The sequence below is a fragment of the Acanthopagrus latus genome, chromosome 23, assembly GCF_904848185.1.
Source record: "Acanthopagrus latus isolate v.2019 chromosome 23, fAcaLat1.1, whole genome shotgun sequence".
NCBI classification, from domain to species: domain Eukaryota; kingdom Metazoa; phylum Chordata; class Actinopteri; order Spariformes; family Sparidae; genus Acanthopagrus; species Acanthopagrus latus.
Window position 1 is genome coordinate 24122699 of NC_051061.1, and position 23525 is coordinate 24146223.

The 23525-nt window shown below is 43.5% G+C and overlaps 3 protein-coding genes across 10 annotated transcripts; 1 reads left to right on the forward strand and 2 right to left on the reverse strand.

Annotated features, from left to right (window-relative positions):
- Positions 1-324: 324 nt before the first annotated feature.
- Positions 325-7349, forward strand: LOC119013563 (mast cell tryptase-like). The gene is made up of 6 exons (XM_037088232.1): positions 325-484; positions 2269-2289; positions 3208-3370; positions 3957-4225; positions 5516-5655; positions 6261-7349. The coding sequence occupies exons 1-6, from the start codon at positions 436-438 to the stop codon at positions 6537-6539; spliced, it is 921 nt and encodes a 306-aa protein (XP_036944127.1). The 5' UTR covers positions 325-435; the 3' UTR covers positions 6540-7349.
- LOC119013561 lies at positions 7192-10221 on the reverse strand. The gene is made up of 4 exons (XM_037088222.1): positions 10016-10221; positions 8240-8948; positions 7920-8080; positions 7192-7734 (listed from the first exon to the last, which is right to left on the reverse strand). The coding sequence occupies exons 2-4, from the start codon at positions 8936-8938 to the stop codon at positions 7608-7610; spliced, it is 987 nt and encodes a 328-aa protein (XP_036944117.1). The 5' UTR covers positions 8939-8948; positions 10016-10221; the 3' UTR covers positions 7192-7607.
- Positions 10222-11559: 1338 nt separating this feature from the next.
- On the reverse strand, positions 11560-23504 carry LOC119013562. 8 transcript variants are annotated; one of them, XM_037088231.1, is made up of 5 exons: positions 22816-22953; positions 20766-21650; positions 18061-18137; positions 15657-17776; positions 14810-15471 (listed from the first exon to the last, which is right to left on the reverse strand). In XM_037088231.1, exons 2-3 carry the CDS (start codon positions 21593-21595, stop codon positions 18107-18109), a joined length of 861 nt encoding a protein of 286 aa, XP_036944126.1. In that variant the 5' UTR covers positions 21596-21650; positions 22816-22953; the 3' UTR covers positions 14810-15471; positions 15657-17776; positions 18061-18106. The 8 variants fall into 8 exon arrangements, with proteins under 8 accessions (XP_036944122.1, XP_036944120.1, XP_036944119.1 ...); XM_037088227.1 differs by lacking the exons at positions 14810-15471; positions 18061-18137; positions 20766-21650; positions 22816-22953 and adding exons at positions 11560-13458; positions 13661-13901; positions 14117-14202 and having other exon boundaries at positions 15657-16828; XM_037088225.1 differs by lacking the exons at positions 14810-15471; positions 18061-18137; positions 20766-21650; positions 22816-22953 and adding exons at positions 11560-13458; positions 13661-13901; positions 14117-14217 and having other exon boundaries at positions 15657-16828.
- Between the last annotated feature and the right edge of the window lie 21 nt (positions 23505-23525).

The window sequence follows — 23525 nt, forward strand, 5'->3', positions numbered from 1 at the left end:
CAGGTGGGCAGGATCACAGCAGACAGGTAGACAGCAGACAGGTAGACGGCAGACAGGTAGACGGCAGACAGGTAGACGGCAGACAGGTAGACAGCAGACAGGTACACAACAGACAGGTAGACAGCAGACAGGTAGACGGCAGACAGGTAGACGGCAGACAGGTACACAACAGACAGGTACACAACAGACAGGTAGACAGCAGACAGATACACAACAGACAGGTACACAGCAGACAGGTACAGCAGACAGGTACACAACAGACAGGTACAGCAGACAGGTACAGCAGACAGGTACAGCAGACAGGTACACAGCAGACAGGTACAGCAGACAGGTACAGCAGACAGGTACAGCAGACAGGTACAGCAGACAGACAGCTTCCTGTTCAAGCTGCTCAGCCTCTACATTTACGAGCAGCCACAGTCCAGAGATCACATCATGGAGCTCCAGCTGTTTGTCTGTGTGCTCGTGTCCTTCACGCTTTCAGGTGAGTGCTGTTAAAAAATAGTTTCAGCAGAGTAATGGTGTGATAATCTGATTAATTTATTGATTATATTATATATATTTTATATCATTTTGTAAAGAAATGTGACTAGAACAGATCGACTCTTCTGTTTTCGTGTTGACTCTTCATTTATACTCATGTATCAGGATATGTTCAAGTATTTCCGTCAGTTTTCCCGCCTACGCAGTCTCATGTGGCCGATTAAAAAAGAGCCGAAGGACATTTATCATTTCACTTGTTCCCACAGGTGATGTTAGGTAAGACTGACAGAAACTTCAGTCTGTGCTCACATCACAAAGATATTTCACTCAGCATGAAAATCCAGAAGATCCAGTTTGACTCTGTGTGTGTTGACTGTTCACATACTGACGTCCCACTGAGTCACACACCTGAGCTCAGGTGATTTCAGTCAGAATTTATTTAGTTAACAAAGAAATATGTCATTTCTTTTCTTTGTGATTTAAAGAAGCATTTTGTAGATTTCATGAAGAAATGTTCAGATTTTCATTGGCTAATTTCTCTTTATATACGTCCAAACAAGCCGACCTTAAAGGACGACACAATTTACGCTATTGTACTGTGTTTATATGTGGCGGACCCTGCCACCTCCTCACCTTATTCTCCTCTGAGCTTTACCAGATATTTGGATTTCTTCTCTACAGAATTACAGCGTGTCCCTTGAATACAGTATATCTAATAACATAAATGAGTTTCTTCAACGTGCTTCAGCAAACGTTTTTTTTTAAATTGAAAGTGTGTTTTTTGTGGTGTTGAGGACGATGTGAGGACAGAAGAAGCTCCTGACCGTCTCGGCCTTGACGTACTTTATTTGAGCGTTTCTATTTCAGTGATGTTACAAATTAAGATTTTACACAGAAAACGACTTTACGTCAGTCCAGAGTCCAGAGTTATTCTGGAGAATATCTGGTCGGTCTGTTGACACTCAACAGTCAAATATCTTTAGTACTTAGTTACTTATTGGTCTGGATCTTATTACTACACAGAGCTGAAGCCCCGCCCCTTTCCTGTTCCCCTCATGGACCTTATTGATCAAACCTTTGTCTGGTAGAATGAAGGGTGACAGATAAAATACTGATCCTGTTGAACTGCGTCATCAATCACACACGATGTTTGTCAGTTTGTAATCAAAAACATCAGACTGAAAATACATCACTGACGTCACGGATGACGTCTCCTGACTTCAACACTGTACAGCTGCTCCTGGGTATCAGCAGCTCACAGAACTGAACCAGAACCTCCTCTGACCCAGCTGGTTCCATGTTGGTTCTGGTGCCGTGTTGATGAGATGATGTAGTTCACTGAGCTTTAACACAAAATTACAAAAAACTGACAAACATCATGTGTGAGATTCATGACCCACTTCAGACCGGATCAGTACTTTATCATCTCTCTTCACTACAAAGCTTTGATCAATAAGGTCCATGAGGGGGACAGGAAGGGGGCGGGGCTTCAGCTCTCTGCTGACAGACATTTCTTTGTAAAATGTTGAGGTAAATAATGTGAACGTTGGATCTGAATAGAAAGATTTGACAGTGATCGTGATCATGATCACATTTCTTCTCGTTATTTATCTGCTCATTGTTTCTGTCTGTGGTTTGACTTCATGCCACGTTTATCACGAGTACGTGACAAACCAGATGGTTTAGTTTTAGTCGAATGAACGAAGACATTTCAAAATCACTGTGCAACAAACAAGTTGAGGGTTTCCTGACTAACAGAACGATCATTCTGTGTCTCTCCCACAGGAACCAACGCACAGCTAGATGGTGAGTTGAGTTTCATTTCTACGATTAATTTCTCTTTTGCAAAGAAAACATTCGGTGACACAAAACACAAATTGTCCAGGTTCAAAACTGCCTCTAAACATTAATCCAGGTTTGAAGTTATAAAACCGGAGAGTGAAATATTTAATTTTAGACCAACAGAGGTTTAATAAATCATGAATCTGTTTGAGACACTGATCATGTTCCCTCAGGTTGACAGTCACTGTGATGATCCCCTGACTTCTCCTCCAGCATCCGCCGGTCTGACATGTTGTGACAGAATACCTCCAAAACTAACTTAACATCATGCTAACGTGCTAACATGCTAACGCTAGAAAAAGCAAACGCACCAAATTTGTATCATAAAATTTAGCTTGATTACAGCTACAGCTCTGATAACAGCCGGCTGTAATCAATCTCATGTCTGCGTGTTAATTACTGAGCTGGAGTCAGGAGGTGATTAGCTTAGCTTAGCATACAGACACTGAGGAACAGTTAGCCTGGCCCGGTCCAAACGCTCAGAACTGCACCGAACAACACGTCTAAAACCAGACAGGCGTGACGAGATATATTCACATTATTACAACTTATTAACTTGTTGACAAGAATCCTTTTTCTCGTCATATCAACATGTGATGAAGTGAACCAGCTGTTCCCACATCCCAGTCTTTATGCTAAGCTAATCACTCCCTGGCTATAAGTCTGTGCATAACGCGCAGATATGAGATTAATATCATCTGAACAGCTCGTTGAAACTAAGAAAGAAAAAAAAAGTGTTTCACTGAACGTCAAACTGACCTGAGAGCACTGTCACAAAATAACAACGTTGCCCTCTGAGATCTATCAACACTGAGTTCAATGCTAACACATTCATATCATCGACCTGCAGCAGAGTCATGAATTCTGCCTGTTTCCCTCCAGTTTGTGGCATCGCACCGCTCAACACGCGGATCGTGGGCGGTCAGGATGCTCCTGCCGGCGCCTGGCCCTGGCAGGTCAGTCTGCACAGGAGCGGCAGCCACTTCTGTGGAGGCTCCCTGATCAACAACCAGTGGGTCCTGACTGCTGCTCACTGCTTCCCCAGGTGAGCTGTGATCCCGCCACATGTCTCAGCACTTCACCTGACAAACGAGAGTATAGATCAAAGACACCTGGCGGCCATTTTGGATATTGTCACTGTCAGAGCAGGAAGCTCAAACACTGGGATGTTATCAGCCTGAACGTGGTGCTTCCTGATTGAACAGCGAGTAAAAAGATGGTAAATCGCAAAAATCTGGAGGGACATCGGCAGCTAACGTTAGCATTCAACCACGTGTTTCACTAACAAGCGTAAACAAATGTGTCTAAAATCTGTGCTGATGTACTAGAACTACTTAACAACTTTCCTGTTCATTTCTACATTCTTGGATTAACCACGATGGATTTCACTTTCCATATTCTTATAATATTTTTGGCTAAAGTGCAACAACAGCTCCAGATGAAGATCCTGAGACTGAATCAGGACTTTTTGTAATTTCAAAGAGACACACAAACAACACGATTTACTTTATTCTTTTAAAAGAGGATAGAAGAAAAAGGTTTAAACAGACAAATCTGTATTTTATGTTGGTCCAGTATGTGTTTGTGTGTCTGTCACATGTTTAAACAAGTTGTCTTCTTCTGTTTCTCAGCACCCTCACGTTCGACCTCACCGTTTACCTCGGACGTGAGAACCAACAGTTCCTGAACTTGAACGAGCAGTCCCGGACAGTGATCAGGATCATCAACCATCCGAACTACAATGTCAGACCGAACGACAACGACATATGTCTGCTGCAGCTGTCCTCACCTGTTGAGTTCACCAACTACATCAGGCCGGTGTGTCTGGCGTCGGCAGGCAGCGTCTTCAACGCCGGGACGACCTCCTGGGTCACCGGATGGGGAGCCATCCGAACTGACGGTGAGATTTATTTTAGTCACTTTTACATTTATTGTTATTTGTTGTTGTGTTTTCTGAGCAACTACAACACGAGACCCATGTTTTAGTGACTAATAGGAACAACAACAGGCGCTACAGATTCCCACTGACACAGAACTTTCTGTTTAAGGAGAAATTTAAACGCTCCTGGTTCATTTTTCCACTGTTCCAGCTCTGGTTTGGTCCTTAACTCACATGTAACTCTGTGAATTAAAGGAAAACTTTGACATAACCAGAGTTGCTGATTGGAGGAATACGTGCAAAACAAAGATGATTTTGGAGAGTTTTCTTTTGTTTTTTTGTTTTTTCCTATGATTAAAGCGAGAGTGATGTTTGGTGGCTGTTCTTATCGATCCCATAATGTCAGAGTAACCATCCGAGCCAGTCACCATAGAAAAAATAAGAAATACCATCCATGTTGAAAAAAAACATTAAAACCTCAAAATGGGAGACACAGCAGTGGGAGAAGTAATCCCAATGAGTACTTCTACTGTTGGTAACACTTTGTGCTCATCCTGAAGTCAAACTTGAATGCAGGATGCTTTTTATTACACTGTGATGTTCGTGACATCAAGTCTGCCGGCAGCCGTGGAGCAGGGAGGAAAAAGTTTTGATTTATCAGTCGGGCCAAACCCTCACCTGAACCCTCACCTGAGCCCTCACCTGAACCCTCACCTGAGCCCTCACCTGAACCCTCACCTGAACCCTGAACCCTCACCTGAGCCCGAGGGCGTGACCGAAAGAATAACAGAGAGATGACAGATGAATAGGACTGTGGGCACAGCATCAAACCTGTTGCTCCAGTCAGTGATGTCACAGCAGGGGTTTCAGTATAGAAATGTCTGTCATGACGTCTGTCCTCTCATGAGCTCCAGGAAGTGATGAGTCATTCTGAGGCTCGGCACATTAAGTCAACAATCATGAACTCTTCACAGTTTCAGCAGCACAAACATCACATTGTTCTCTGTACAGTGAAGTTATCAGAATCATTTCATCATTTCGAGGAGCCCTAACGCCCTCACGGAAGATCTACTGTAGCGCTTCTCTCTCTGCATTTACCCCGGACTCAGAGAGGTGTGCCTCAAACAGCAAGACCGTTATTACAGTTCTAATGATTCTTAAACTGGTCGGACTGTGAACGTTTAAGCTCTTCAGCTCAGGAGTCCCACAGCCTGACGTCAGGTGATTAAACATCAGATGCTCCTGTAACACCTGCTGAGGCAGTAATGCAGCTGTCAGCTGGTTCCACACTGACGTCTCGTTCCTCTGCAGTTCCGCTTCCCTTCCCTCAGACGCTGCAGGAGGTGAGCGTTCCCGTCGTGTCCAACACTCAGTGTGACGCTGCGTACGGATCGATCACCAGCAACATGATCTGTGCCGGCCTGGACCAGGGAGGAAGGGACTCCTGCCAGGTGAGGCCATTAAATACATGATTTGAAGATGTGCTACTGAAGTAACTAGTAACTCACGTCATGAAGTAAATGTAGTGGAGTAAAAAGTGTTATGACCCCAGAATGTAGCAGAGTGGAAGTAAGAAGTAGCAGAAGATGAAAATACTCAAGTAAAGTACAAATACCTTCACATTTTACTTCTGTACTTGAGTAAATATACTTAGTTACATTTCTTCACTGTCTTCACTTTTACAAGAGCACGACTGTAACAAGGAATCTTTACTTTTTACAACACTGAACGTAAAAATACCCAAGTGTAAAAAAGATACTTGTAAATGTACTTAGTTAGATTCCATCATGGTGATTATCCACAAACTTAAACCTCGTCGTCACCTGTAATATTCATAATCAATAACTTAATTAATTATACTTTGTATTTATAATCTCAATCTGTGAAGTAACGTGACTGAATAAATAAATAGAGTAATAGTAATAGAGTGCAATATATCCCTCTGAATTGTGGATTAGAGCATAAAGTGGTATAAAAATGATACTCCTGTGGACGACTTGAGTAAAAGTCCTCAGTTACTGTTTGCTGGTTCTGTAACGACCCGTGTGACCCGCAGGGCGACTCCGGCGGCCCGATGGTGAGTAAAAGCAACACGACGTGGGTTCTGGCTGGCGTGGTGAGTTTTGGACGGGGCTGTGCTGAGGCCGGGTTCCCGGGAGTCTACGCCCGCGTGTCCCAGTACCAGGACTGGATCAACAGCCAGATCACCACCAACCGGCCCGGCTTCGTCCAGTTCCAGGGAGACGGGTCGACCTCCGGAACCACCAGCCTGGTGTCCCTGTCTCTGCTGCTGTCCATCACACCGGTCCTCTTCTCCATCTTTGTCCTCTCATAGGAAATGCACTGATACCACGTCAATATATTAAAATATAAATATGATTATATATTGATTAAGTTCTAGTTAAAACAAGCAACACACAGGCTCCAGAACAGATTCTGTCTGTTAGTTGTAATTTTTTTTAATGTAAACTCTGTGAGAGAGTTACTGGAAGATGTCTTTATATTACTGATCGGGATGGCAGCTTATCAATATTTTGATTATTAGTTGATTAATATATTTATTTTCCTAATCAATTATCATAAAAGTTCTTTTTTAAATTCTATTTAAACAACATTCTAAGAGAAGATTCTTATTTTTAATTAAAACAAATATGTTACTGATCATTTTTTACTTCCTGATAATCAATTTATTTGCAGAAAACTCAACTTAAGTGTCTTTAAAAGTTGTTGGTGGCAACAATCAGTGTTTATTAGTTAATGAACACGCTGTTGAATTACAAATAATTCATCAGTATTTACAGTTAATTTGTCCTGAAACTGATCAAACACACAGAAAATAACGAGCCTTTGTTAAAACTTTCTGACGTTTTGAATGTCGGAGCTCGAACATGAAACGTTTGCTGGATTGAAGAGGTTTATGAAGTTGATCCTGTGACGTGTTACTGCTTATATCTGACATTAATACATCACTGTAGCTACTGATGCACTGAACACATCACAGATATTATTTATTATCTGTCTTTAGTTGGTGTCTGTGAGTAAATTCTTCTGGGATACATGTTAACAGCACCAAGTACAAACTGTATATCTGCACATCTGTCCCTCACACTGCATTATGTTCAATAAATGGTTTTTCTTAACATTTTATTGTCTTTAAAAAGTCACGGTGGAACATTTCTGTCATCTCTTCTCTTTCTTCCTCTGTTCTTTATCCATTTCTCTCCGTCCATAAACCTTCATTATCTCAGAGACGACCACAACGTGATAATCACAACTGGAACTCTCTATCTTCATCATCCTGAATACAAGGAATAAAATCAAGACTGTGTTTTAACGGACCGGGCCTTGTTGCTCTGCACTGCAGAACCTCTGAGAACTGATCCGTTATCCTCAAATCTTAATCTTACCATATTAATTTAAAGTAATAAGTCAAACACAAACAGAAAAGTATTGCTGCCACAATCAAATACGCAGCAGACTTTCTCCTCTGCGTCTGTCTCCGTCCTCTGTCCATCTTCTCCAGGTTCCTCCTGTGAACAACGAGTCAGCAGACAGTTAACATCCTTCAAGACACCCAAACATCAGTCGCTGCTAACAAACATTTTACTGCACATTTACTGCTCCGTCACACTGCGTCTTATTATTTCTCATCACGTTTGAGGTCGTTATCGGTGAAATGTGATGTGAACTGACATCATCACTTCACTTCACACACCTGATGACGTCAAACTGCTTCCTCTGCGTCCGACACATCTCTCGAATGGCGTCCGCAGCATCCGTCAGTGATTGGCTCACTTCAGACACTTTGTACATCTCGTACCATTTGTTGATCCCCTGACGACCAGCCATGATCAGTTCACAGCCTCCTGTCACCGCCTGATGAAGATGATGACAGACGGATCAATACTTGATTTAGTTTTTCTGATAGAGGTTGAAGTAAAGTCTCGTGCCTTCAGTGTAGTTTGTGTGATTACATGATATGTAGATTAGATTTCAGTTATCAAACAATACGTGTATGTAGTTAAAGAATCTGACCTCACGTCGTGCGTCGCTGGCTGTGAATCCTGTTTCTCCAGTAATCGATGAGTAAAACTGGTAAATATTAACAGCTTTCTCTTTTGCTGCAGCTGCTGCAGAATAAAGCTCCTCGCAGCTCTGCTTGATGTTTACGGTTTTCTGATCTGCATTAAAGTAAAACCCTGCGCTGACATCATCTTCCAGCTTCAGTCCACTGCGTCTCGCCACGGCTCTCACTATTTCCATCACGACGTGTCGGTCGACATCATCTGAACCTACAGAGAGAAACTTCTTCTTCACCTGCAACCTCAGCTGCTTGAGCTGTCTGTGGATTGTTTCTGTACACGTGTTGATCTTCTCTACTGTCTCCTCCGCCTCTCTCAGGATGAAGTAGAACGAACTGTGCTGAACAACCTCAGCAGTGGCCGTAATGAAGCAACTTACACATCGAAGTGCTTTTTCTATGGCTACTAGAACTGGAGCAGCTTGACTGGCAGGTTGTAAAAGGATCAGGATGTTAGCCAGGATCTTACACACAGCTGCCAACACCTGCGCTATGATGCCAACCAATTCTGCCAAGCAGCATTTCTTCCTGACCGACTCGAGCTTGTTGGCCAGTTTCTCCAGCAGCTCCGCACAGTGAACTCCCTCCTCGATCCAGGAGAACATCAGCTCCAGCAGCTGGTCCGCTGCAGCCATGATGGAGGCTTGAGACATGTGATCAAGTCTGTAAAAAAAAGAATCAGAAGAAGAATTAGAGAATGAAATACAAGCGAAAGTCCCAAAGTTTCTACTGTTTTTAGCAGGTTCTGATTACAAGATGGTAATGATGTTGTGTAATGATGCGGATCCATCACACGTATGTGTTATTAATGGAGATTTAAATGTCATGACTCCTGTTTCTGTTTGTTCTTGTATCTGGTTTTTGGTTTTTGGTATCTGATTCATGTCCTTATATCTATGTCCTGTTGTGTCCTATGTTTTGAGTTTTCATGCCCTCATGTGTCCTTTAAGTTTCTCCTGTGTTCTCCCCTCTGGCTCCCTCTGTCTGTTGTCTTGTTCCCTCCTGGTCTGTTCCTCTGTGCTCCTCCCCTCGTTATCTCACCTGGCTTCCTTCCTCCTCTCTCCTCACCTGTTCCTCGTCTTGTAATCAGTGTCTGTGTATTTAGTCTCTGTGTTCCCCTCACTCCTTGTCTGGTTATTGTTTTCTGTTTGTCTTTGGCGGTTCATGCTCCTGTTCGAACTCCTGTCCTGTTTTGGTTTTGAGTTTTCTTTGTTTGAGTTGAACTTTGATTTTTGATTTGTACTTTGTCTTGCTGTTTTCTTTTGTTGCTACTTTGTCTTGTTGTTTTTTTATTTTGCTACTTTGCCTTTTGCCCTGTTTTGTCTGCTTTTGGTTTTTGTAATCAGCTTTTTAATAAAGCTGATCCTTGCCTTCATGTGTAACTGCGTTTGGGTCCACCTCCCCTTTCCATAGTTTCCCCTTTAAACCCCCAACCTGACATTAAACACATTGACATGATGTTTAAAGTTATGAAACCACAGAGAAGTAAAATAATGTTGACTGGAGGACTCGTTCATTAGAAACAGGACTGAGCAGATCTGCAGGAAGGATCTTAGACTTTTCATGAAGAGTCTTCATGAACTTGAACTTTGTCCTCATGTGCATTAAACATACAGAAGTGTGTTGAGACAGAAATTCACTTCACCTTCAGCTTTTTACAGGTGAAGATATTAACACGAAAATCTTCAACATGAGAAGTGAAAATAGAAAAATAAGACAAAGTTTCTCACCTGCTGCTGGAAGTTCTGGTGAAATAAAGTCGTGTTCAATTCAGAGTAAGAAGAAAGTGAACTCAGCTCTGGTTCGTCTGACCGACTGCTGCAGAACTTCTTCCTGTCTGGACTTTGTTCTGCAGCTCACTTCCTGTAATTCATGTGACTTCCTGGAAGGAAGCAGCTACAGATAAACAATTCCTGCTCCACCTCCAGCCCACTGAGCTGTGGTGTGTTTCCTGTGACTGAGGGAAACGACTCCGTTAGTCAGGATCAGTTTTACAAACAATAATGTTCCACAGAATAATTAATTCAGTAATTAACTGTGTTACAAATTAGACCTCAAAGTTTGTGTCATTAAACCGAAAGATCTTGTAGAAGTTGTTATCTATAAAATTCATCTGATTTGATATATTTTGACTTTTTGGACTGTGATAAAATACCTGTGAGCTCCTGTGAACCACCTCGTTTATTAACACTTAGCAGGTCAGTCACATACCACAGCTTCATGAGGATTCAAACACAGGTACACTCCCCGAACACTCTGGAGCTGCAGGATAACCAGTTTAGCATCTCTCTGGTTCCTCTGTGGGATTATTACAGAAAATAATCTAATCCGTCCAGGTTCTGTTGATCCAGATAATCTCCACAGATGAACTCCACTCTGTGATGTGTGAAGCTACATTAACTGTGTAGCAGTAAGAAGCTAATGTCAGGCTACAGACAGACGACATCACGGTCACATGACTGAAACGTCTCGATGTTCTCGGTCTAGGGAGCCAAGCCCAACATGATTAACCAACACCCAACACAGTGTAAATTAAGAGAAAAATCAAATTTATTATGATAATACATCAAACAGAAAAGGTGCAACTAAGTAAAGTGATAAATGTGGAATATACAAGTGATGAATCGTGGCTTCAGGGTGAACCCGGGCCTAAAACAACAAACAAAACACTGGAGTCTGAAACTTCCTAATACTCACGGAAAAGAAAAGAAACAAAAAGACAGTGCTGATCCCAACTCCATAACCTACTCAAAAAACAGGAGGAAACAGAAATAAAGAAAAAGGCAGCTCACCCCTAAACACAAACACACCTGCTCTGGTTTTACCCAGAGCAAACTCACAAACACTCCAGCACTCACACCAACAAACGTTTCACAGCGCAATTTCAGAATTTCTCATCTTGGCAGATCACAGCAGCGATGCACCCCGTCGTCCAACATCACCGGCTTTTGTAGTTCCCGCTTCCTGTATTGGCCGAATCACTCGCTGCCACACCAGCCAATGAGGCGCAGGAGCCACACGATCTTTGTTTACGACAGGAGCGCTCACTCTGCATGAAATGAACACACACACACACACACACACACACACACACACACACACACACGCTACACAAAATGATGGCGGGAGCTGTAACAGTCTCCACCACTAAGAGTCTTACTGCACAATTACTATCCAGGTTTTCTATAAACTGATCAGTGTCCAAGTTGTAAAGTCAGAGTTCGAACAGTGTGGAACTAAAGTGGCCTGTAAAGACGGACTAGTGAGTAGATGAGTCTCCGTGTTGCTGTGAGGACGTTTAATGTCCCCGACAGCCTCTGTAGTCTCATTCAGACACTTGTTAGCAACCGCTAACTGTTGTTAGCACATGAAGAGCTTCAGATTAAACTGTGGGACATTTAAGGATGATTTTGTGTTGGAGAACAAAACTTGTAAAAATTTTAAAGGTGCAATATTACAATAACTACTAATTGCTTCTACCTGCAGCTACGTTAGCTAGATAGCTCAGTTTGCTGTGCAGCTAGCAGTCCAGACTAGCAGCTCAGATCATCGAGGGAGTGTCGGTGTTTTCCCTGCTAACACAAGAGCCTTGGACTGAGACAGGATAGCTAGTTAGCATGCTAAGGACCACACAGGACCACTGAGGACCACACTTCCCGGTGTATTTCTCCCTGATTAGATAATAATAGATTAGATTATTAAAGTATTTCTAATTCTAATCCTCAGACACATGGACAAGATTGACGACAAACATTACTTGAGTATGCATCAAATATTATTAATTTATAGACAATTCTGCTTTGAATTGGACAACAAAATTAGCGTTAGCTAGCAGAACTGTGACCATGACTACAAACACTCATCTGTTAGCCTCTGACATCCTGCTGCTAAAGGAACAGTTAGCTTACATAGCCCAGCTCAGTGTCTAAGATTAATTACTGACTTAATGATTGTGATGATTCATCTTCACCAGCTCATAAATTAAACCTCTAATGATGATGAAAGCATGTGGATATGATCTGTGTGTCAGCTGCTTGTTAAATACTCTGTTTTATCACTTTATAAGTTTTAAATTAGAGTTGGGTGACATCTGCTGAACTGTGGTATGACGAACATTGTGATGGATGATGACATCATTGTTTAGGCAGTTACACTGCAGAACACACTGTCACTATAAGTTCTGACACGTTAGTTAATACTAAAGGAGCCTCTCTGATGAACCAGCTGCTGCAGGTTCTCTTTTACCTGAGTGAAGTCCTGCTGAATGTCACGCCTCTGCCTGACGTACCTGTGGTCACAATAAACCTCAAAATAGCTGCTCCACTGGAGTGACGATTCCAAAGGAATGCAATGCCACTTAGAATCTTCATCAACAAAAGCTGACTGATAGACATCTTCCCCCCAAAATGTAGTCAACGCCAATTCACAACCACACTTCCCTCTTATCACCTCCCTGTGCTTCTCAAACAGCAGGTCCAGGTCGCTCAGGTAAGCAGAGATGAGTCTCTCCACAGGATCACAGCTTTGAAGCCCTCCCAGTCTCACCAGGTGAATCAGCATCTGGATGTGGAAGGCTGCCCCGTTCACCCAGGCCTTCAGAGCCTCAGACGTCATGTGCCCCATGTTCTTCAGCCTGGTGATGGCGGCGCTCAGCTGGACCTCGATCCGTTCAATTTCACCCACCAGCTTGTCTTTGTTCTTAATGTGCATCACGCATCTCTTCAGACACTCGTCGATGAGATCCCAGACCTCGGAGGCCTTCTCCTCTGCAAACACACACCTCAGAGCCTCCTTTGTGCTCACCACAGATGGACTGGAGGAGTTGCTGTCGATGATGATGGCGATGGCCAGCGCTCCGAGGCCCGCCAGTTCAGGAGCTGGAGTCAAGGCACCCAGTTTCTCCACCAGGCTCTTGGTCCAGTCTGCAGCGTGGCCTCCCGCTCCCATTTTCCTCCTCTCGTAGTGTTGTGTCAGGTTGTATGAGGAGTTCAGACTGGTGAACATCCTGATGGACTTGTTGACTCTCAGATCTGGACCCTGGCTCAGCTTCCTCACCATACCATCCAGCTCTTCCTTTTCCCTCCTCACCCGTTCCTCCTGGCTGTTGGAATTACCCATCTTCTTGTTTTTTCCAGGACCAGATCAAAGATGGTGGCTGTAGTTTTCTGTAACACTGCAAGACACAAAAACAAATCAAGTTAAAAAAAAACTCTGAAGGTAAAGTACTTTTGTCACATAAGTCTGTTAAAGTTCAACACCTGTAAACAGCAGAAACTACAGCGTGTTGCACATTAAATTAAAAATGGCCACCAATAACTTTTTTTTTCCACATATTTGGATGTTTCCCAAATTTCATAAATCCAGGTGAAACGTACAGCGAGGGCTTCGTTGTTGAAATGTTGGTGGAGGCTCTATCGAGTCATTCTGTTGTGATGTCACCGTGTTGGTGACGATCCTGGAACATCATGGTTCACTGCTGGTGTCACCATCTGTACTCTGTCCTCAGTGTGTGTGCGTGTACACAAACTGACATATAGCGAACAAGTCCCAAGAGAAAGTCAGAAGCTGGAGTAAAGCTGAATGGTCTTTACTGTCGTGTTCAATCTCATGACACAACTGAAACGATGCAGAAAAATATAGCATCAAATACTGATGATGATAATGTAAATAGCTGTACATAACTTGTAAATAACATAGATAGTTGTAGTTCACCTTTAATTTAACGTTAGTTACATGCAAATAACTAAACATTTATGTATTTACGTATCAAAATACACTATATCAACACCTGTGCAAATACAGAATTGACAGAAAAGGTGAATGTAACTCACAGGTGATCCTTTTCCAAGGCACAAACAGCATTTTCCTGATCAGACTGTCTACACTATGACCGGCAGCGTCATGTGACCTAATCCACCTATCAGAACAAAGGCTGGACTTAAACAGAAAAATAATGAATTTCCCTTAAATGCCAGTAAGGGGGAGACAAGGCAAATACAGGCAAAGCTCACACAGAACATAACAATCTGTCCTGAGTGATCGATCAGTGATCAGCTCTCAGTCGTCACTTCACAGATACATTAACCTGCATCTGAGAGACCACCTGTGAGCTGATGTCACTTCCTGTTCTATAAGTAAATAAATCTCACAGAGACAAACAGGCTCATGATGTTTTATACACAAAAACAGAAAGAAGTTCATGTAGAACAGCTGCTGAATGAACAAGAAGGTCCAAATAATGCAGAATGAGTCAGAGACAGAGTTTCACAGAGTTTATAAAGTGTCTCCAACTCAACAACTCACTAAACTGACACATTTGTTAAGGGAGTCTGGGGACTTTCTCCACGGGGACAAAGAAGTCGCCTATATTGTTCCTGTTTAGTGTCTTTGTAACATGTGACATGTTCAGATCAATAACATGTTTCTTCTTTCATAAATGGAGTGTAAATGGTGAAATCAGTGTAAACAGTGTGTTCAAACAGCTGATCAGTGTTGGCAGGTAAGACTTTAGCACTTTAGACACAGAAGCAGACAGGCTGGTACAGACATGCTGCCACAAACTGACACTTTCTACAAGGAGACAAACAACTTCAGCTGAAACATTTAATGCTGAATTTACAACAAGGACACAATGAGTTAGATTTTGCTGTAACAAAGTTTGTTATGTTTTTCCTCAATCAATAACTTCTAAAATTGCACGATTTCTTAAGGGAGTCTGGTGATAGTTACTGGTTCAATAGTTGGATCAGTGTGTTCACAAATATCTGCTGCTCACACTGACAGCTTAACAGAGACACACTTGTCATTAACGTCACACTAGTCGTGTTTCCATGAAGCATTTTGAAGATCATCACCTTAGAAATATTATGGAAATGGCAAAAGTTTCTATGTTCACCTCAGGTGGTTTTGGCTTTTGTGAATCAGAGTCAATGTGCAAAATGTTTGATGGAAACAGATTTGATGTCATAAACTCTGACATAGTAAACATTCAGCTCAAATGACTGATCAGCTGTTTCCTCTCTGCATTATAACCATTACGTTTCTTGGCCGTCTCCGGACAGCATGCAACACGGCCGAGACTCGCTGACATGCAGGAACTCTTACAACTTACCCCGGCAAAGTAATTCATTAAGGCCATTTTGTCTCCTGATCTGTTTACCTCTAGATTCTTCCTCCTCTTCTTTTTCTTTTGTTTAAAGTTTATGAAACCAGGGAGAAAGTAAAATAATGTTGACTGGAGGACTCGTTCATTAGAAACAGAAGTGTGTTGAGACAGATATTCACTTCACCTTCAGCTTTTTACAGGTGAAGATATTAACATGAAAATATTCAGCATGAGAAGTGAAAATAGAAAAATAAGAAGTTTCTCACCTGCTGCTGGAAGTTCTGGTGAAGTAAAGTCGTGTTCAGTTAAGTTTGAGAAGAAAGTGAACTCAGCTCAGTTTGTGTTATGTGACTTCTTATTATGTGTCTTGCTGGAATTTCAGCAGCTACAGATAAGGAAGTATGTTTATCTTCACCCCTCAGCCCACCGAGCTGTGGTGTGTTTCCTGTGACTGAGGGAAACGCCTCAGTTAGTCAGGATCAGTTTTACAAACAAAAATGTGACACAGAATAATGGATTCAGTAATTACTGTGGTACAAACTGAACCTTAAGATTTGTGTCATTAAACTGAAATATCTTGTGGAAGTTGTTGTCTATATTCATCTGATTTGATGTATTTTGACTTTGTGGACTGTGATGAATTGTGAGCTCCTGTGAACCACCTAGTTTATTATCACTGAGCAGGTGAGTCACATTCCACAGCTTCAGGAGGACTTAAACACTCCCTGAACACTCTGGACTTTATATTCCTGGTTGTCAGTCACTCTCATTTCATGAGGCTACTACAAGAAAAGGAAAAATGAAGAACTGCAGGATGACATACATGCAACTTTAAAAGGAAGAATTAGGTTAAATTTGGCTATCAATAATAATTCATGATTATTAGGGATAATAGTTAATTATGATAAATAATATGATCCAATTTACATTAGATCACCTCGGAGCACCAAACCTGAAGAAGGGCAAACATGGCAAATTTAACAAATCGGTCTCATACAAAGGTACCAAACTGTTTATAACTCTGATTAATAATTAATTTAATAACTACAATCAAAGTCACCATAAAAGCAGTAATGGTTGAAGGATTTTGGAGTTCTTGATAGTGTTGAGGTCGGCAACATTCACTCTCGAGGTTCAAATGCTGAACTGAAACTCTCACAATTTCTACAGAGCACTTTAAACTTGAATCAATAGCGGAAATAGCAAATGGCTAAAAGTGGCAGTTAATAACCTAAAAGATTTTGGTTAATCAAATGACCTATAAATTTGATTGATAAATCAATTCTCATCACATTGCAATTGTTTGTACAAAGTACAAATCAACATCTACTCTTGTAGTACACTAGTGGGGTTAAGTGTAAAGACTTTTAGCTAAAAGGTTCAAGATGTAAATCTCAAATTTTAGCACTTTCAAAATTATGCTGAAATGAATATTGCAGGTTTGCACATAATGCTGCCCCGTGTGAGGCAGTGAACTGTTGTCATTCGTTGCCAACAGTTCACTGCCTCACACGGGGCACCATTCATGTTGGGTCTTGCATTACACAAGGCACAATTAAGTCGTGTTTAATGCAACATTAAAAGGGAGATTTAGGTTAAATTTGGATTTTGGAGTTCTTGACAGTGTTGAGGTTGGCAACATTCACTGTTGTACAATACTAAATAGAGAGCAAGAAGGTTTAGTCAACACAAAGATGAAAGCACACAATCCAACTAACATGTACTATATACAGCTGTGTGTGTGTGTGTGTGTGTGTGTGTGTGTGTGTGTGTGTGTGTGTGTGTGTGTGTGTGTGTGTGTGTGTGTCTGTGTGTGTGTGTGTGTTAGAGGAGATGGTTAGTTGCATGCAGAGAACCTGAGTCTGTGTGAAGTAGCATTCGACTAGGAAAGCAAACTACCAATAATCTGACCTGAGATCACAATAACACACAAGCAGTGAACACACACATACACTGAACACATCAACCAGAGTTTAAAGTCCTGTGCCGCTATGCTATGCAATCTAAGCCCAGTTCAACATTACCAGTCTTTGAAGAAAAGGTGCTGGTGGTTGCAGGAGAAGGTTGGGATTCCAGTGTTGAATGCTGTTCGCGCTGTGCAAGGTTTGATGAAAGTCGGCAGAGGAGGAAACTGGTCGCTCCTTTCCCTTGCAGGATAGCAGCTCGGTGTTAACCTGCTTGATGTTCCTCAGATTGTGAATTTAGCTGGCGAGCTTTGCATCACAGCTGCTGGTGTTAACTGATCTGGAGTACTGGCAGGACCTTGTGTCGCTGCAGTGAGGACCTTCTGGAAATGCAGCTTGCAGCTTGCAGCTCTCCAGGAGTTTCTGTAGGTAACTGAAGTTAACATCTCTCCGGTTCCTCTGTGGGATTACTGAACTGGATTCTGGATTATTACAGAAAATAATCAGAAATTTCTGATCCCTCCAGGTTCTGTTGATCCAGATAATCTCCAGAGATGAACACCACTCTCTGATGTAAATTAAATGTGTAGCAGTAAGAAGCTAATGTTAGGCTACAAACAGACGACATCACGGTCACGTGACTTAAACATTAATTAAACAGTGGGAAATTATAGATGGATTTTATGTTGGAAAATTAACCTGTAAATATCTTAAAGGTGCAATATTACAATAACCACTAATTGCTGCTAACTGCAGCTACCCTTACCTAGATAGCTCAGTTTTCTGTGCAGCTAGCAGTCCAGACTAGCAGCTCAGATCATTGAGGGAGTGTCGGTGTTTACCCTGCTAACACAAGAGCATTGGACTGAGACAGGATAGCTAGTTAGCATGCTAACTTTAATAGATATCTCTGCAACACAACACACTTTCAGGCATCTCAAATAAAAGAAAAACTGGCTTTGAGTTTTCATGACACCTGCACACCACTGAGGACCACATTTCTCAGACACATGGACAAGATGATTGACAGAGTGTGAATCAAGTTTCATTCATTTAAAGACAATTCTGTTTTCAATTGGACAACAAAGTTAGTGTTTGCTAGCAGAACTGCAAGTTTCTACCCATCTGTTAGCCTCCGATATCCTGCTCTTAAAGGAACTGTTAGCTTACATAGCCCAGCTCAGTGTCTAAGATTAATTATTGACTTAATGATTGTGATCTCTCCTCCTTGAACCGGCACCTTATCGTGGTGGAGGGGTTTGAGCACCTGAATGATCTTAGGAGCTATGTAGTCCGGGGCTTAATGCCCCTGGTAGGGTCTCCCAAGGCAAACAGGTCCGAGGTGACAGGTCAGACTAAGATCGGTTCAAAAACCCCTAATGACAGAGATAATATCAAGGACACGTATGTCGCCCGGATTGGCGTTACTGGGGCCCCACCCTGGAGCCAGGCCTGGGGTTGGGGCGGCGAGCTGGTGTGGGCTTGCTTATAGCTCCTCGGCTCAGCCGCCATGTGTTGGAGTTTACCCCAGTGAATGAGAGGGTCGTTTCCCTGCGCCTTCGGGTTGGGGATAGCTCTTTCACTGTTGTTTCGGCTTATGGGCCGAACAGCAGTGTAGAGTACCCGGCCTTCTTGGAGTCCCTGGGAGGGGTACTGGAGAGTGCACCAACCGGGGACTGGGGTTGGATGAGATCCGCCCTGAGTACCTCAAGTCTCTGGATGTTGTGGGGCTGTCTTGGTTGACACATCTCTGCAACATTGCGTGGCAGTCGGGGACAGTGCCTCTGGGCTGGCAGACCGGGGTGGTGGTCCCCCTATTTAAAAACGGGGACCGGAGGGTGTGTTCCAACTATCGGGGGATCACACTCCTCAGCCTCCCTGGGAAAGTCTATTCCAGGGTACTGGAGAGGAGAATTCGGCTGATTGTCAAACCTCGGATCCAGGAGGAACAATGCGGTTTTCGTCCGGGCCGCGGAACACTGGACCAGCTCCATACCCTCCGCAGGGTGCTCGAGGGCTCATGGGAGTTTGCCCAACCAGTCCACATGTGTTTTGTGGACTTGGAGAAGGCATTCGACCGTGTCCCTCGTGGCATTCTGTGGGAGGTGCTCCGGGAGTACGGGGTCGGAGGCCCCCTGTTAAGGGCCGTACGGTCCCTGTACTAGCGGAGCAGGAGCTTGGTTCGCATTGCCGGCAGTAAGTCAGACCTGTTCCCGGTACGTGTTGGACTCCAGCAGGGCTGCCCTTTGTCACCGGTTCTGTTCATTATTTCTATGGACAGAATTTCTAGGCGCAGCCACGGGCCGGAGGGGATCTGGTTCAGGAGCCACAGGATTTCATCTCTGCTTTTCGCGGATGATGTGGTCTTGTTGGCTCCTTCGGGCCGGGACCTCCAGCATGTCCTGGGACGGTTTGCAGCCGAGTGTGAAGCGGCTGGGATGAGAATCAGCACCGAGGCCATGGTTCTTGACCGGAAAAAGGTGGCTTGTCCCCTCCAGGTTGGGGGAGAGCTACTGCCTCAGGTGGAGGAGTTTAAGTATCTTGGGGTCTTGTTCACGAGTGAGGGAAGGATGGAGCGTGAGATTGACAGGCGGATCGGTGCGGCGGCCACAGTAATGCGGTCGTTATACCGGTCTGTCGTGGTGAAGAGAGAGCTGAGTCGAAAGGCGAAGCTCTCGATTTACCGGTCAATCTACGTTCCTACCCTCACCTATGGTCATGAACTTTGGGTCATGACCGAAAGAATAAGATCCCGGATACAAGCGGCTGAAATGAGTTTCCTCCGCAGGGTGGCAGGGCGCTCCCTTAGAGATAGGGTGAGGAGCTCTGTCACCCGGGAGGAGCTCGGAGTAGAGCCGCTGCTCCTCCACATCGAGAGGAGCCAGTTGAGGTGGCTCGGGCATCTGTTTCGGATGCCCCTGGGACGCCTTCCTCGGGAGGTGTTCCTGGCATGTCCCGCCGCGAGGAAGACCCAGGACATGCTGGAGTGACTATGTCACCCAGCTGGCCTGGGAGCGCCTTGGGATCCTCCCAGAAGAGCTGGAGGAAGCGTCCGGGGAGAGGGAAGTCTGGGTGTCCCTGCTCCTCCGTGACCTGGCCCTGGATAAGCGGATGAAAATGGATGGATGGATGATTGTGATGATTCATCTTCATCAGCTCATTAATTAAACCTCTATCGATGATGAAAGCATGTGGATATGATCTGTGTGTCAGCTGCTTGTTAAATACTCTGTTTTATCACTTTATGAGTTTTAAATTAGAGTTGGGTGACGTCTGCTGAACTGTGGTATGACGAACATTGTGATGGATGATGACATCATTGTTTAGGCAGTTACACTGCAGAACACACTGTCACTATAAGTTCTGACACGTTAGTTAATACTAAAGGAGCCTCTCTGATGAACCAGCTGCTGCAGGTTCTCTTTTACCTGAGTGAAGTCCTGCTGAATGTCACGCCTCTGCCTGACGTACCTGTGGTCATAATAAACCTCAAAATATCTGCTCCATCGGAGTGACAATTCCAAAGGAATGCAATGCCACTTAGATTCTTCATCGACAAAAGCTGTCTGATAGACATCTTCCCCCCAAAATGTAGTCAGCGCCAATTCACAACCACACTTCCCTCTTATCACCTCCCTGTGCTTCTCAAACAGCAGGTCCAGGTCGTTCAGGTAAGCAGAGATGAGTCTCTCCACAGGATCACAGCTTTGAAGCCCTCCCAGTCTCACCAGGTGAATCAGCATCTGGATGTGGAAGGCTGCCCCGTTCACCCAGGCCTTCAGAGCCTCAGACGTCATGTGCCCCATGTTCTTCAGCCTGGTGATGGCGGCGCTCAGCTGGACCTCGATCCGTTCAATTTCGCCCACCAGCTTGTCTTTGTTCTTAATGTGCATCACGCATCTCTTCAGACACTCGTCGATGAGATCCCAGACCTCGGAGGCCTTCTCCTCAGCAAACACACACCTCAGAGCCTCCTTCGTGCTCACCACAGGTGGACTGGAGGAGTTGTTGTCGATGATGATGGCGATGGCCAGCGCTCCAAGGCCCGCCAGTTCAGGAGCTGGAGTCAAGGCACCCAGCTTCTCCGCCAGGCTCTTCATCCAGCCTGCAGCGTGGCCTCCCGCTCCCATTTTGCTCCTCTCGTAGTGTTGTGTCAGGTTGTATGAAGAATTCAGACTGGTGAACATCCTGATGGTCTTGTTGACTCTCAGATCTGGACCCTGGCTCAGCTTCCTCACCATACGATCCAGCTCTTGCTTTTCACTCCTCGCCCGTTCCTCCTGGCTGTTGGAATTACCCATCTTCTTGTTTTTTCCAGGACCAGATCAAAGATGGAGGCTGTAGTTTTCTGTAACACTGCAAGACACAAAAACAAATCAAGTTCAATTAAAAACTCAAAAGCTGAAGTACTTTCATCACCTAAGTCTTCAGAACTACAGTGTGTTACACATTAAATCAAAATGGCCTCCAAGAACCTTTTTTCACATATTTGGATGTCCCTGCTGGAGAAACCAGCATAGACCAGCATAGCTGGTGACCAGCAAGAACAGCATATGTTGTGTTTTGGTGCTGGTAGGCTAGTGACCAGCATCCCATGCTGGCGACCAACATGGGATGCTGGTCAACAACTTATTTCATATTGCAGAGTATGAGGAGGAGTGAATTTGGCTGTGAAGATCCAATAAGGGGCACAGAGTCGGTGAGGTCGTCACAGAACACCAAGTTTATTCAACATAATGTTCAAACCTGCAAGATTTTGGGCTCATTTGAGGGCATCCGAAACAAACTGAAAATACTGCACTAAATATACAAAAATATAAATGCAACACTTAGTTAGTTTTCTTTTTCTTTTCTATGTACACAAAATAATCACTTCTTTAGATGTTGAGCACACATTTGTTAAAACCCAATAAGATAAGCCATCCACAGGTGACAGGTGTGGCAAATCAAGATGCTGATTGATCAGGACTCAGGCACAGGTGTTCCCTGCCAGAACTTCCCATGCTGGTGCTGGGATGCTGGTGACCAGCATCTCATGGTGTTGACCAGCTTCATCAGCAACATCAGCAGCAAGAAGAAGAATTTTGCTTTAGAAATGTTATGGAAACAGCAACATTTTTACGCCAAATTCACATTTTGTTTTTTGGTTCTTTTCAGTTTTTCTTCGCTGTGTCGACCTCATGATGTCAGACGTGTGTTTAGAGGACGTCTGTTTCTGCTTCTCTCAGTTACACTAACAGTCCTGCAGCTAAATACAGAACAGTGTTCCAGAAACAACAACATGGTGACATCAGACTGTGTGTTCTGCACAGAGAGTCATATCTGATATCAGTCAGCTGCTTCATGAACTCCTCCTGAGTTCCCCAGGCCTCAAAAAAGCATTGAAACACAGACAAATACTACAAATACTATAATATTTCTGTTACACTGAGGGCTCAGGTCTGAACTAAACATATAAGAAGCTATTACCTTTATTCTGTGAAAACATCAATAACATCAAACAGTTCAGTCTGACTCATACCTTTTCTTCTTTATGTTTCTGTTTCAGTATCCTCCTGCTCTCTGTTGCTCTGTCGCTCAGAAAAACCTGCTGATGATTCCAGTATTGAGCAGAGTCACAGATCAGTGACTCGACAAGTTCTTACCTCGGCTCAGAGAGTCGTCCTGACATGAAGTCCGCTCCAGATTCAGTGTGACGTCAAGATTTTCTAATCTTAGAACATGAAAATGAAACCTGATCAGCTCAGACAGACTGATTGACCCTCACAGCTGAAACATTAAAGGGTTAGTTCACATCCTTTCAGCACTTTAATGCATCAATAATAACAGTTATATATGAAATCATACATCAGTTAAAAATAAAAACGTGCTGCCAGTTAACTTGCAAAACAGAAAAAAACAAGGAAAACACAGAAAAGCATGATTAGAAAATGAAACTGCAATTCTGCCAGTGGCCACCATGAAAATTTGGAGGTAAAGCCTTGGTGGCAGCCTTCCTGACCTGACTGGTACCTGACTGGTACCCAGCGAAATTTTGCCAAAAAAAGTGAATTCTGAATTTAACGTCAGAACTGTGAAAACAAGATCTCATACTTTATCTAAACATAACATATTACAGTAAACAGTGTGATATTTCATGGAATACACTTTAATATTACCTCTAGTATCAGAGCTCTGCAGTATGGTCCATAGTTCCGATTAGACATGAACGTAACACACGTCCAGGTCAGG